Source organism: Hippopotamus amphibius, chromosome 15, assembly GCF_030028045.1.
Source record: "Hippopotamus amphibius kiboko isolate mHipAmp2 chromosome 15, mHipAmp2.hap2, whole genome shotgun sequence".
In the NCBI taxonomy this organism is placed as follows: Eukaryota; Metazoa; Chordata; class Mammalia; order Artiodactyla; family Hippopotamidae; genus Hippopotamus; species Hippopotamus amphibius.
The window spans coordinates 19588595-19604983 of record NC_080200.1 but is presented as its reverse complement, the minus strand read 5'-3'; the positions used below and the strand labels follow the sequence as shown (position 1 = coordinate 19604983).

At 37.0% G+C, this 16389-nt stretch overlaps 1 protein-coding gene and 1 pseudogene across 1 annotated transcript; both read right to left on the bottom strand.

The window, feature by feature from the left end:
* Positions 1-335: 335 nt before the first annotated feature.
* On the bottom strand, positions 336-1247 carry LOC130836308 (olfactory receptor 7A10-like). The gene has a single exon (XM_057708367.1). It carries the CDS (start codon positions 1245-1247, stop codon positions 336-338), a length of 912 nt encoding a protein of 303 aa, XP_057564350.1.
* Positions 1248-13640: 12393 nt separating this feature from the next.
* On the bottom strand, positions 13641-15111 carry LOC130836307 (olfactory receptor 7A10-like; annotated as a pseudogene).
* Between the last annotated feature and the right edge of the window lie 1278 nt (positions 15112-16389).

Here is a 16389-nt window from a genome sequence, read left to right as displayed (position 1 = left end):
GTCAAATGTGGTTTTCATTATAGGGTGAGTATAACCTATGACTATGTTCTTAGGAAACCTAAAGAAATATTATATGGGATTATATTATATTTTCATTTGAGAAAAATATTAAGAAATTCATGTAGTCCCACAAGATAAATCAGAATATCCAAATATTTCATATCCTAGTTTGGGAATAAATTTGGAATAATAGGAAGACAAAGGGGAAAAAAAACTCTCAATATCAGAGAGAGAAGAAAGCTTAATATGGGTGACTTAAATTGTATAGATAAATGGAAGTCAAAAAATAAAAAATCCAGAAATAGAAAGACCAAGTTCTACTTTCAAAATTGGATTTAAAAATCACAACTTATGCCTCTGAGGTTTTGAGCCCTGCAATCAGTGGTAGTTCTTCCACCCAGGACAGTTATCCCTTTTATAGTTTCCTTCCCAAATAATATTTTCAGAGCTTCTTTCATGTCTTTATTCCTGGGGCTGTAGATGAAGGGATTCAGCATGGGTGTGACCACAGTGTACATCACTGAGGCTGTTGCACTTGACTGTGAGCTGTGGCTAGCAGCAGAGATAAGGTACACTGCTAGGGCTGAACAATAAAATAAGGAGACAACTGAGAGGTGAGATGCACACGTGGAAAATGCTTTATACTTTCCTTGAGCTGATGAGATTCCACGTATGGGGGGAACTATCTTAGAGTAAGAGAAAAGGATACCAGCAAGGGAACCACAACCAAGCAGGGCAGTTCCAAAATACATCACCGTGTCACAGATGAAGGTGTCAGAACAAGCAAGTTTGACCATCTGATGGAGTTCACAGAAATAGTGGGGTATTTCCATGCCTGGACAGAAAGATAGCTGCACCACCACTACGCTTTGTACCAAGGAATACAGAAAACTCACAATATAAGATAATAGAACCAGGAGAGCACAGAGCCAGGAATTCATGTTGATTGTGTAGTGCAGGGGGTGGCAGATGGCCACAAACCGGTCATAGGCCATCACAGTCAGGAGGGACATGTCCAATACTGCAAATAATAAGAAAAAGTACATCTGGGTGATGCAGCCTGCATAGGTTATAACTTTTCTGTGGGTCTGGATGTTCCACAGTGCCTTTGGGATGGTGGTGGAGACAAAACAAATGTCTACAAAGGACAGGTTGGAGAGGAAGAAGTACATAGGTGCATGGAGGTGAGAGTCTGAGCTGACAGCCAGGATGATGATCAGGTTTCCAAACACAGTGACTATGTACATGGAGAGAAAAATGCCAAATATGAGGGGCTGAAGTTCTGGTTCACTGGATAATCCCTGAAGAGGAAATTCTGAAATTTGTGTATTATTACTGGGTCCATACGGTAGATGTGACAACTAGAAAAGAAAAAAAAAATAATAAGACATTTTCATATAAATGGGCATTACTAAAATAGGTGAAATGTTACAATTAATATTTTGATGTATGGAACTCATCACCTTAAAATGGTCTCTGTGACTTCTCTGAATGTGAATTCTTGTATCAGAATCATAGAGATGGAACATAAACAAATATATACTGTGCCAGGTAGTGTCAGGTGCTATGAAGAAGAGAAATGCAGGTATTTTAGATAATGGGTGTGATATAATCTTTCACTGAGAGTTCAGTTAACCTGCAACTAAAGTGACATTTGAAAAGAGAATTCAAGGAAGGCACATCAGGTGGCAAGAGGTTATCAGGGTAAATTATCTGTCGTATAAGGAAAAGAACCAGTGCAATGATTCTGAAGGACTTTTTTTCAGATATTCAGGGGTCAAGGCTCAGCTCAATACTGAGGAATAAAGTGGCTACCCTCCGATTGCTAAAACTTCAGGATGCGGGGTGTCCTTTGTCCATGTGTTTTTTCTTGCACTCTGTATATCCCTTGGATTCCCAGAATAGCTAATAATGCAAGAACCCCCAATATATCCAAAAGAGAAAAGAGTGATATCTTTATGATATCAAGTCATTTTATGCATTCAACATCCCATTAGAAAAATCAGCAAAGAGAATTATTCCAGAATTTACAAAATGAAATGCACAATATACAAAAATAGTGGGAGAATTTAACAGTGAAATGGTAAAAGACACTTCTAAATTATATTACAAACAACCTTTTGAAGTTAGAAAACCTGGTATTGAATCTTGGATTTACCACATAGCATCTGTTTGAACTACGAGAGGCAACTGAACCATTATACAGGTTTACATCTTTACCCTATTGTGGGAATAGTGGTATTTATCCTCCTGAGGTGGTTGACAATATATGCAAAAAGATCAGCATCATTCCTCCCCGTTAATAAAAATGAATGATTGTCAGTGGTAGTGGTTTTCCTTGTTCAGTCCTGTGCAAGGGCCCTGAGAAAGCTGATTGATCCAGATATTTAAGCAATAAAAAGGAAGCTGATGTTGTGAGATGAATGAGCAAGGTGGAAAGTGATGATAGAAGGTGTGAGAGAATGTCCAGGAGGGAAATGGCTTCTCTGTGCTGCTGGCACTTCAAGACACAAATATCCACCATCAACACTGTTTACTTCTTGCACTTTATTAATCTTGTTGTAAAGGTGCCCCATGAATTGTAATGAATCCCCTCCTTAGTATCTTTTGTTTATTTAGCTACAGACTTTGTATTATCAAAATCACTTTGAAATATAAGTTCAGAAAAAAATAGCATCTGGTATGTCATGACACCGTGGCCAATATCTGGACGTCGTTGGTTTTGGAAGGACAATATGGCAGAGTAGAAGGACTCAAGCTCACCTCCTCTCACAAAAACACCAAAATCACAACTAAGTATTGAACAGCCATCAACAAATAAGATTGGAACCTACCAAAAAGATATTCTACATCCACAGACAAAGAAGCCACAATGAGTTAGTAGGAGGGATGCATTCGTGATAAAATCAACTCCAACATATACCAGGAAGGAAACCCACAAACTAAAAAATAATTATATCACAGAGGTTCTTCCACAGGAGTGAGAGTTCTGAACCTCACATCAGGCTCCCCCACCAGGGGGTCTGGCTTCTGGAAGAGGAGCTCCCAGATCATTTGGCTTTGAAGGCCAGCACTACTTGATCACAGGAACTCCACAGGTCTGGGAAAAACCAAAACTCAACACTTGGAAGGTACATCCAAGATCTTCTGTGCACCAAGACTCATGGAAAAAAAAGTGACTTCATAGGAGCTTGGGTCTGACCTACCCGCTTGTCTTAGAAGGTCTCCTGAGGAGGTGGGGGTGGCTTTGTCTCACTGTGGAAACAAAAACACTATTGGTAGAGGTAATGGAGAGTACTCATTGGTGTGAGCTCTCCTGGAGACTTCCATTTTGTCACCAAGTTATGGCCTCACCCAACAGCCTGTAAGCTCCAGTGCTGGGACACCTCAGGCCAAACAACCAACAGGGCATGAGCACAGCCCCACCCATCAGCAGATAGGCTGTCTAAAAATCTTTCTGAGCCCACAGCCACCTCTAAACACATACCTTGATTTAGCCCTGCCCACCAGAGGGACAGGATCCAGCTCCACTCAATAGTAAGCAGGCACCAGTCCCTCCTACCAGAAAGCCTACACAAGCCTCTTAGACCAGCCTCACCAAAAGCAGACACCAAAAGCAAGAGGAACTACAACCCTACAGCCTGCAGAACAGAAACCTCAATCACAGAATGTTACTCAAAATGAGATGGCAGTGTAATATGTCCCAGATAAAGGAACAAGATAAACCCCAGTAGAACAACTAAGTGAAGAAGAGATAAGCAATCTGCCCGAAAAATAATTCAGAGTAATGACAGTAAAGATGATTGAGAAGATAAAAGAAATGTTTAACAAATAGCTAGAAGAGATAAAAAACAAACAAACAGGGATAAATAATACAATAACTGAAATGCGAAATACACTAGAAGGAATCAATAGCAGAATAAATGCAGCAGCAGAACAGATAAATGAGTCAGAAGACAGAATGGTGGAAGTTGCTGCCATGAAACAGAATAAAGAACAAGGAATGAAAACTTATGGGGACAGTTTAAGAGACCACTGGGACAAAATTAAACACATCAAAATTTGCATTATACGGGTCCCAGAAGAAGAGAGAGATAAAAAGTTTGAGAAAATATTTGAAGAGATAATAGCTGAAATTTCTCTAACATGGGAATGGAAACAGCCACCAAAGTCCAGGAAACACAGAAAGTCCCAGGACAGATAAACCCAAGGAGGAACATTCCAAGACAGATAGTAATCAAATTGACAAAAATTAAAGACAAAGAGAAAATATCAAAAAGCTACAAGAGAAAAGCAACAAATAACATACAAGGAAACCCCCATAAAGTTATTAGCTGATTTTTCAGCAGAAACTCTGTAAACCAGAAGGGAGTGGCACAATATATTTAAAGTGATATAAGGGAAAAACCTACAACCAAAAATATTCCACCTCTCTCTGAATCAAGACTTTCATTCAGATCTTTTTAAATTAATTAATTAATTAATTGGCTGCATTGGGTCTTCGTTGCTGGGCTTGGGCTTTCTCTAGTTGCAGCGAGCAGGGCTACTCTTCATTGCAGTGCTCGAGCGTCTCAGTGCGGTAGCTTCTCTTGTTGTGGAGCATGGGCTCTAGGTGCGTGGGCTTCAGTAGTTGTGGCACTTGGGCTCAATAGCTGTGGTTTGCAGGCTCTAGAGCACAGGCTCATTAGTTGTGCTGCACGGGCTTGGTTGCTCCACAACACATGGGATCTTCCCGGACCAGGGATCCAACCCATATCCCTTTCATAGGCAGGTGTATTCTTAACCACTGCGCCACCAGGGAAGTCCCCTCTCATTAAGATTTGACAAAGAAATCAAAAGCTTTACAAACAAGCAACAGCTAAGAGAATTCAGCACCACCAAACCAGCTTTACAACAAATGCTAAAGGAACTGCTCTAGGCAGAAAAGGAAGGCCCACAAGTAGAAACAAGAAAATTCCAAATGGAAAAGCTCAAGCTAACCAGCAAAGAAAACATACAGAAAGGTAGGAAATCATCCAAACACAAATATGATATCAAAACCAGCAATTGTGAGAACAGGAGACTACCAGTGCAGGATATTGGAAATTCATTTCCATTTAAGTGCCCAGCAATTTAAAACAATCTTTTATATTTAGAAAAGGCTATATCAAAAATTAATGGTAAGCACCAACAAAAAATCTGCAATAGATATACACACAAAAAAGAAAAAGGAATCCAAACACAATTCTAAAGTTAGTCATCAAAGAGAACCAAAGGGGAAGGGAAGAAAACAGACCTAGAAACACAAATCTAAAGCAACAAAATGGTAATAACATACATATCGATAATTGCCTTAAACTTAAATTATTCAGCCAAAAGACATAGACTGGTTGAATGGATACAAAACCAAGACCTGTGCATATGCTGTCCATATATGACGCACTTCAGACTTAGGGACACATACAGACTGAAAGCAAGGAGATGGAAAATGGTATCCCATGCAAATGGAAATCAAAAGAAACCTGAAGGAGCAATGCTCATATCAGGTAAAATAGACTTTAAAATAAAGACTGTTATAGGAGAGAAAGAAGGACACTGCATAATGATTAAGGGAAATATAGGCTCAGGTACACCTGCCCTGAGGACAACTGTCTCTTCACCATGCACGCGCGTGCGCACACCCCCCCCCCCCCCAAGATCTCCTGGGCAGCGAGAGTACCATGACCTTCTTACCTACAGCCACACTGATTGGGCTAGGGTTGGAATTGATGCAAGCTGGCCAGATCAATTATCTTTCCCCTAAAGCATTTAGAAATGATACCCAGATATTCTGAATTGTAAGCCTCCAGTTGAAAAATGAACTTGGAGCTCTAAAGTGATATGGTCTTTTTCTGCACTTTATTTAAAGAAACATTTAAAAAATATGTTCTACAAACACAGAGAGAGAGACAGAAATTAAGTGGATGAGAGAAAAAATAATTCTTAATTTCAGGTGACTCTTTGAGGCTGTGAGGAAGAAAACTCTTCCTTGGTTCTGGGGTCATTCCAACCCTTATTAAATCCCCTTGATACCCAGTAAATTATAAAAGAGCAACAATAAAAAAAATGTCCCAAATCCAAAGTAGTGATACTTTATTTTGTCAAACACTTTATAGTATAAACACCCCAAGAGAAAAATGAGCAAAAAGAATAAACAAAACTTTACAAATGGAAATTGATAAAGTAAAACAAAATTTAAGTATTTTCATATCAAAGAGTGTAAATCTTGTTTTTCCTGTGCCTATGCCATATTTATTTGACAAACTGGTGCGTTTTTTTGTTTGTTTGTTTGTTTTTTGTTTTTGTTTTTGTTTTTTTTTTTTTTGAGGACGGGGGTGGGGGACCAATTGGTTTTTATATGGCCTGATAGAATAAGAGGCAATCCCCTTTTCCTGTTTTCTTAGGTGGCATCTTTTCAATGTTATTCTTGGGATTTGGGTTTTTAATTTTTTTTTGACAAACCCAGTAACCACACTCTATTCTTGGTTCTGAGCTTCACCCAATATGCAAAGTCCTCCCCATACCATGCTCTATAAATCCTGGCACACCATGACAATTCTATATTTTCACATGAATAACTTTATTCATATTATTATGCCTAAGAATGTTATATCATAACATATTTATTTCATTGTATTCTATCTTCCCCTTTATACTGCATGATCCAAAAGAACAGGGACTTCACCTGCTGTGTTCACCTTTGCATTTACATAAGTATGTGAATATATGTGTACCTATGTGAAACAAATTTAAGAATATGAAAGTTTATGAAATAAGAATGAAGGGAGAATGAAAGCAAATTTAATGGAGTGGTTTCAAAACACTTTAGTTAATTGAATGAAGAGGCAAACACTAACTGAAGCAATATAGAAAATAGTAATCATCTCTCTGGAAGAAAATGAATATTCTCTCCACCCCCTGGCATCTTCCAAATAATCAGAGAGGTTACAAACTCAGTGTAAGAGCAACCGATATATTTTGATGAACATCTAGAAACCTATATACAATATCTAAAGGTGGAGAAGACTTTACTCAAAGTGAGAAACTCAGAAGTAAGAAGATAGACATACTTACAAATATTTAAAGATTTTTCGCCTAAAATATGCAACAAAATGTTATTTGGGAAATGGTTATTTTAAAACTAATTTGAAATGTTGATAAATTTGGAAAACTAGTCATATGATATATGATCACATAATAATAATGGGCAAGTGAAACAGATGATCAAATATGTAAATCTTTAATCAAACTCAACACTAAAAGTGGTGTCACATTGATTGGGTTTGGAACTTTTAAACAGGTATCAAAGGGGTACTCTCTAATTTTGATGACTGAAATGTGAAATGTGAAAAGTTTAGAAAACAATCCAAATACAGCTATAAACATTTAGAATGCAGATCTTCTTTACTCAGCATGTCTATTGACACTATTGGCATCTGGTCCATAATGTTCTTTGTGGTGGTGTGATTCTTGAATATTGAAGGATGTTTAGTGCATCCCTGGCCTCTACTGATACCTCCCTATGTGCTGTACAAAAGTATTTGGATATTGCTCATAGTTCCCTGGCTGGGGGAACAGTGTTACCTCTGTGGGGTCTAGAGTTTTAAAATAAAAATCTCAAAATATTTTTGTGCAATTGCTGTAAAGATTTCAAAGTGTGAACAGCATAGGCACACCATGAAGTACTATGCAGACATTAAAATCATGAATGAGCATTACACTAGTAGCTTGGAAGCAAGTCTATGAGGTATTACTGAGTAAGAAGGAAAAACAGAAACAGGTAGAAAAAAAAATTGCACTAAAACATAAAGAACATTTATGCTGTGCATAGAATTCTATTCCTGCACTGGTATAAAAGTCTATGATTACATACATGTGAATGTATAGGAGGATAAATTTTAAAAGAAACTAAAAAATTATAGTATAAGGGAAATCAGTAAGAATGAAATTAGATTACGATTAGTGGTTTCAAAACAACTGTATAATACAAAATTGAATGAGTATCCCAAAATACCTTATACAACAGAACAATATAATAAAAACTTAATAATATCAACACAGGTCTCTAAATATAGATTAAACTTCCAAAGACTTGGAAATGTAAGGATATAAGGGAAGAGCTTTTAAGGTTGTGGCAAAAGCAGTATCTAAGTTATTCTTTCATCTTATATAAAGACACACTGATTTACATAAGTTTATGGAAGGTAAAGGTGACCTCTATTCAAATGTAATAAAATTGTCTTCCAGATGGATGCCTTCCATTTGAGGATGATGCAACTTTTAGGAATATATCTAACCAGAAAGTAACAAAGGAGACAATAAGGAAATAAAGAGATGTAAAGACAAGTTGGTAATATGCATAAAAGGTGATTTATCAGCAGTAAGTGTACAGAAGACATTCACTTTCATTTTGTTTATATCAAGGATTTGCAAGTAAAGAATACTAAACTGACAGCTCAATGTTTCAGTAAGAAAATAAAATGGAGAAAACACAATAGACTGGGTGATAGATTTGACAACACACTATTGATAAACACTCACAATCACCTACATGCACATCATACACACATAAAAGAACTCAGTGGTAAACAGAGAGTTGGTGGAAACAAAACAATTCCTTGTTTGGAAAAATGTAAACAGAAACAAGAATGAAAACACTCTGACCCCCACTACACAAATTTAAAGAATTTGTACAGACTATTTATAACAGAGAAAACAAAAGAATAACTAACCCACAGATATGAGAATGAGTCAAAAATTACCTGCAAGCCATTTATATTAAAACATCTATAAATTCTACAGCCAGAGTGTGTATAATTTTGACACACCCTTGTATATTCAGCTTCACATGCAAAGAAATAATTGCAAAATAAAGCTATTTAGCATACTCCATTTTACTTACCAAATAGATTTTTTCGTGTGAACCCCTAGAGCGAAAGAAGATGATGTGAAATTAATGTCTCATGAACTACTGCTGCAGGTAATATTTGGAAGCAACACATTGGTCTGAATCTTTCTCATGAATATGGAAACATTGTCAAATGTGTCCCATCTTAAAAGTAAAATAGGAAATACCCTCAATTCACTCGATGTATCTCCACACCTAATACATATATTTTTTTACTCCCTTTTACTGGAAAAACCCTTAGACATGATCTACTTTTACTGGAATCACTGTATGCCAGCCATTCCTCCCTCTAATGGGCTACCATCACTTAATAGCCAACAATCACCCCTGTGTTGCTGAGTTCATGTTCACCTCCCTTCTTAGCATGATAAATAAATGCATTAATTAGTTAGACAGGTAAACAACTAGCAATCTCTTAGCTTTGGGCCCAGTGGGTGCTCAGATGACCTCAGGTATATGTGCTTGGATTTGATTTTCTCTGACCCTTTCCTGCAGTACCTCCTGGACTCTCCAACTCACCTGGTTGGGAACTCTGAGAGGAAGGTCACTGGGTGGAAGTCCAAATTCCTTACGGATGGTTGATGATGGAGACTGAAGCTCTGGCCCCACAAAAGACATCGTGAAGGAGGCTGGCATTCATCTCCCAGCCAAATTAAGGACTCCAAAAGCAACACGCATGTCCCATTCAGCCCAAGGTTGCACAGGCTGAGGAACTGCAGCAGAGGAGGTATTTACAGCTCCCCATGTCTGCTCATTATCACATTTCCCTCTTTTTACTCCAATCTCTAGACATATGATTTCCCTGTGGAACACTGGCATGGACAAGGAAGGAGATGTCCTGGAGATTCTGTATCCAAGGGACCAGTTTAGAATCAGTGCATCCAGTGTTTATTAGTTCTTCCTAATGAGCTCTGCTGGCTTCAGCAACTTATCCCAAACTTTATCTAAAATTTTCTCCAGATTTAAGACTAGGTCACACCCATGTATGGATTAGATCCCTTGAATCTTCAAAGTAAAGAATTGTGGTGGAGACACAGCCCTTGATGTCTACAGAAAATTACTATCCTCCTCTTCAACAAGGACAAAGTGGAGAACTGTGTTCTTTGATGTAAACCTTGAGCACTGCACACCTCAGCTAGTTGCCACATTTGCCAAAATCATTAGGAATTTCATAATTATATCACAAATTGAGTTGTCATTTACTCCCTCATTTTGAAATGTTTATTAATTTTAGAGGATATGTTTAGAATTTTTTTCCTACCATGACCTGAGCATGGAATTGAAAAATAAAGGGATTTTTTCCCTGGAGATTCCAGAAGAAATAGAACCCTGCAACCATGTTGATTTTAGCACAGTGAGACCCATTTTAGGCTTCTGACCTCCAGAACTGTAAGAGCATAAACGTATTTATTTAAATCACTCGTGTGGTAATTTTACATTAGCATTAGGAATTGAATACAAGCATTTACCGAATAAAATTTTGTTGAGGAAACTGACATTACACTGCTCAGTTCATTCATTTAGCTTCCCCTGGGTAAAGACTTTTCGTGTTATAATCCCATCTTAAATAAAAGAAGAAATTTAAATTCAGTTTAGAGATATTCAGACTCTTTAGCTGGTAGAGATTTTCTCATTACATAGATGTAAATGCGTTTCTGATTTTGCTGTCCCTGAGGCATTAAAGTAGGAAAAGTAATCATTTAAATTTATGTCCACCATTTATGTCTTTCTATCTAAATTTCCACATTATTTAATTTCATATTAGTTCAAACCTTCAATCTTTTCGTATCTATGCACTCCAACTTTCTCTTGTTTCCTTTCAACATAAAATATGATTGTGTACAAATATGTGTGCATATGTTTATTTGAAATAAAAATGTATACAAATAAACACACCTAGATACATGTGACCTTCACTTTGAATATTTTCTTTGGAAACCACAAAATATATCCACACATTTCGTTTAATTTTTGCAACATTCTTGTAATGTTATTTGGAGTATCCCACACTTCCTTCAGAAACTAGGAAGATAAGGCTCAGGGAGACTAAATTTTTAACAAGTACATGAAAAAAAAAAAACCATTAAAGTTCATTGCACACTTTCTTAAATTATACATAAATGGATATTTTGCTGAGAGACTTACTCTCAGGTTTAGGTTCAAAAGATTTATAGGCAAAATGACCATTCCACACTTAAATAGATAAGAAATAAGGAAATGTATTATATTGATAGTAAGTTACAGCATAAGGGCAAGCAACATAGCAAGAAATAAATGTATATACATCACCAAATTGGGGAAACATCTACATCCAGAACCAAGGAACGCTGGGAAGTCCCTGGAACAGTGATCTGGAGTCCCAGTTGGAACGTTCTGGGCAGTGCATCCACGCCATGGGCGAAACTTTAGAGTACTGCTCAAAGGAGTCCTGCTTTTAACACATAGTGATGAGCTGATAATCATCAGCTTATGTGAGAATATGGAGCTCTGGTTATTATCAGAAATGCTTTCCTCTCTAGTTGTAAGTCTCAGAATGTTCACTGATCCCCGGTAACTGGCCAGATTCCCAAGGCCCAGGAAGCTTTGTGACTTACTCCCTTCCTCATCTGTTGGTTCTCAAAACTTTTTATTGCTGTTTCTGCTGACCTGCACATAGTCCAGTAGCTCGGCACATAGCTCCTTTCAGCGTTTTTGTTTAGTCAAAGGCCTATTATTGCCTCTGAAGCCTGAACAAGACTATTAACTTCCACAGCAACAGAACTATGCAGTATGTCCTGTTATTCCTGCATGGTTTCTCTAATTTGTCAAATAGTATATTTTAAATGTGTGCAGTTTATAGTATGTAAATTGTGCCAATAAATTACTTAGAAGGACAAAATTTAGCAGTGTGTGGATCAAAGAGGAATCCAGATCTGACTCACACTGAGCAATGAGATATCTCCTCTACCTGGGAAGAAAGTCAGTGTCATATATGGTTATAGGAAGAGTAGTAGTAAATTAAAGCAATTAACACTGGATACACTTACACTCTTTCCCCTAAAATAAAAGATAAAAATAAAGAAATAGCAGAAACTGATCATATATTGGATCAAGAAATAAGGGCGCCATGGCCACATACTGCATCTCGGATGAGACATAGAAGCAGAAGGTAGAGACCCACAGCTGACTATAGACTCAGGAGGAGAACAGCAGAGCTCATGACAACTCTTCACCATACAATCTAATCATTTGCTTTTGGGGATGGCTTCCTATTCAGCATTAGCTAACTGATACTTAATCAAAGTGAAGAGAAGTGAGGGCAATTATAATAATCTACCGCTCCTTATTTTTGGCATGTTATGCTATGTGAAGACCACGTTCATAGTTACTCCATTATTGAGGTTTATTTCCGATAACTGTACTAAAATGTATCATATTGGGGTTCCTTTCCAGGTAACCCAGAGAGATTGAAATGAAATGCATTTTTGTGTAGGAAAACTAATGAAGAGTTGAAAACCCAATTATCCTCTATAAATGCATTATTTGCTAAAGTCTGTATTTTTAGGAAGAGAAGTAAAGGTAATGATATACAAAGTATTGTTGTACACATAAGTGAAAAACTGTGGTTAGATTTTCTTTTAATACACAATTATACAAATGACTTCAGTTGCCAATTATATTTTTCCATGGCAGTAGAACAACTCCTGATTATCCTTTTACTAAAACAAAGTAAAAATTATTCAGTATGCTATATTCTATTTGAGGAGAAACTGTTCTTTAAAAATCCTTCTTGTCCCATCAGGTAAATGGGGATTTACAAATATTTTAGATTTATGGCTGTGAATAAATTTCTAAAAGTAGGAAACCTACACAGAGAAAACAATAGACATCAGAAGAACTAGTCGTTTAATAAACTGAGTTACTTAATTTAAAGGCTTCAAGGCATACATAGAAGGAAGTTTAACTTCCACAGTCTGATCAAAGAACTACAGTTCTGACTCTGAAGATCTGATGTCTGCAATCATGGGTACTCCTTCTGCCCTAGGAAAAAATGTCCTTTTATTGGTAACATTTTCAAATACTTACTTAAAATTTATTGTTTAATTTTATTAAATTTTAATTGAGGCATCATTGTTTTAACTTGCATTCCTCTAATAATGAGCAATGTTGAGCATCTTTTCATGTGCCTGATGGCCATGATACACTACATTATCAGGAAGAGAAGGCAATGTTGTGATGTAAAACAGAAGGACAATCCCAAAGTGAAAACTCTGCTTTCATATTTCCTCTACAATTAAATTATATAAATGTTCTTAGATGTCAAGTATAGTTTTATTCATATGAGTATGAGAACTAATGATTATTCTCTCAGGAAAACAAAGGGAAATTATGCAACAGAGCATATGTCATTGGAGAGGAAATTGTTTTTAAGAAATCCAAGTTGTCCATGAAAGATACGAAAATTTCCAAGTATATCTGATCCGAGGTATAGAAAATTTGGGAATGTATCAAAATGTACTGAAAGAAAAACTACCTATATACCAGACAGAACAGAAAGCTTAATAAAGTGAGTTGTTGAAATCATATAGAAAAGTTGAATTCAAAGAAATAGAAAACCCAGGAAATAAATGGGAACAAATTATATTCTACAATGAGAGAAGCATCACAATTTTGTGATCTGAGGCTTTGAATCATGCAATGTAGGACACTTCTTCATCTCCAGGACAATTGGCATTCATACATCTGCCATCCCATAGAATCTCCTCAGAGGCCCTCTTATGTCTTTATTCCTCAGACTATAGATGAAGGGGTTCAGCATAGGTGTGATGACAGTGTACATCATCGAGGGTATTGAACTTGAGTGTGAGTTGTGGGTAGCAGCAGAGGTAAGGTGCACACCTAGGACAGAACAATAAAACAAGGAGGCAACAGAGAGGTGAGATGCACAGGTGGAAAATGATTTATACTTTCCCTAGGCTGATGAGATTCTACGTATAGAAGAAACTATCTTAAAGTAAGAGTAAAGGATACCAGACAGAGTACTACCAGCCAACAGCCCAGTTGAAGAATACAACACTGTGTCATGAAGAAAAGTATCAGAACAGGCAAATTTCACCATCTTATTGAGTTCAAAGAAGAATTGGGTGATTTCCAAGTCTGTGCAGAAGGACAGCTGCAACACCATTAAACTTTTTTTTTTTAAGTTTTAGATTTTATGTTTTTTTTTTCATTCATTGATGTACTTTATTTTTTTAAATATATATATATAATTTAAGCTCTTTATTGGAATATAATTGCTTTACATTCTTGTACCAGCTTATGAGGTACACCAAAGTGAATCAGCTGTATTTATACACATATCCCCATATCCCCTCCCTCCTGCAACTCCTCCCCACCCTCCCCGTCCTGGCTTTCTAAGGCATCACCCATCATCGAGTTGATCTCCCTTTGTTATATAGTAACTTCCCACTAGCTATCTATTTTACGGTTGGTAGTATATATATGTCTATGCTACTCTCTCACTTTGTCCCAGCTTCACCTTCGCACCCCACCCCCCCCAACCCTGTGTCCTCCAGTCCATTCTCTGCAGCTGCATCCTTATTCTTGTCCTGTCACTGGGTTCATCAGTACCATTTTTTTTTTTTTTAAGATTCCGTATATATGAGTTAGCATACAATATTTGTTTTTCTCTTTCTGGCTTACTTCACTCTGCATGACAGACTCTAGGTCTATCCACCTCATTACATATAGCTCCATTATATTCCTTTTTATAGCTGAGTAATATTTTATTGTATATATTTGCCACATCTTCTTTATCCATTCATTTGTTGATGGACATTTAGGTTACTCCCATGTCCTGGCTATTGTAAATAGTGCTGCAATAAACATTACAGTACATAAACTTTGTAACAAGGAATTTAGGACACTCAAGATCCAGGACACCAGAACCAGCAATCCACAGAGCTGGGGATTCATGATGACACTGCAGTGCAGGGGGTGACATATGGCCAAGAAACGGTCATAGGCCATCACAGCCAGAAGAAAGTTGTCCCAACCTCTGAAGCATGTGGAAAATTCAACTGGATGATGCAGTCTTCATAGGATATGACTTTTCTATGTGTCTGCAAGTTCTGCAGCATCTTTGGGATGGTGATGGAAGTGAAACAGGTGTCTACAAAGGACAGGTTGGAGAGGAAGAAGCACATGGCATGTGGAGGTGGAGTCTGAGCTGATGATCAGGATGATGAACAGGTTTCCAAACACAGCGATCAGGTACATGCAGAGGAAAAGTCCAAATAAGGGGGGCTGCAGTTCTGATTACTTTGATAATCCCAGAAAAAGAAATCCTGAAATTCAGATATCATTGTCTGGCCCCATGTGGTGGTGGTGATGACTAGGAATTAACATTTTAAAATAACATGAATAATTTTTACATAAATGGACATTAGTAACATGTTGGAAATGCTACAATTACAATGCTATGTGGGGAAAAGGCAAATATAAATGAGATTGTGTGTGTGTGTAATTTTTACTGGAAATTCAGGAAGACCTAAAAACAAGGTGACATTTGTACAGAGATATGGAGAAAAACTGGTTGGGAGACAAGAGGCTATCTGGGGAAGTATGTGTTATGCAGGGAAAAGAGCCAGTGCAAAGGCCCTGAGGAAGGTGCTTGTTTCAGATGCTCAAGGTTCGAAATGGACCTATTGTTGTGAGCAAAGAGCAAGATGGAGAGTGATGAGAGATGGTGTCAGAGAGTGTTGAGGAAAGAGATGGTCTCCCTGCTCCTGCTAAAACTTCAAAACACAGGATGTCCTTTGTTCACATTCTGTTCCTTGCCCTTTATTAATTTTGATTTCAAAGCATCTTGTGACTAGACATGGTTCCCTTCCTTATCTTCATGTATTGGTTACCAATCTGTTTTTTTTTTTTTTTTTGTCTTTTAAGGGTCACTTAAGAATATGTGATCAAGTACCCAACTCTTAGAACTGCTCCTCACCCACAAAATGCACACACGCCCACACAGACACATACACACACAGAGAGCATATTTAAGCAGAAACAAATTTTAAGAAAAATGACTATTAATTAAATAAAATGAATGGTACTAAAATAAAACCCTGTTAAATATAGAAGATTCAAGTAATTGTATTAAAAATTGAATAAATATATATCATCTCAAAAATATATAAAATAATAATGAATTAATCACACCAACATGGGTCTGTAATTTAAGATGAAATGGAAAATATCTTGGAAATAGAATAGGAAAATATAATTTTAATACATAGCTGAGGAAGTAGTTTATTCTATATAAACATAAATAGGCTCAATCATGCATATTAAACAATGCACAAGCTATATAGTTGAATGCAAAAGAACATGTTCCACAACTTGAGAGGAGATAATTGCCTTTTAAAAAAATGGATTTAATCACAAAACATTAAACGGTAGAAATAAGGGAAAGTAGGTATTAAGATAGC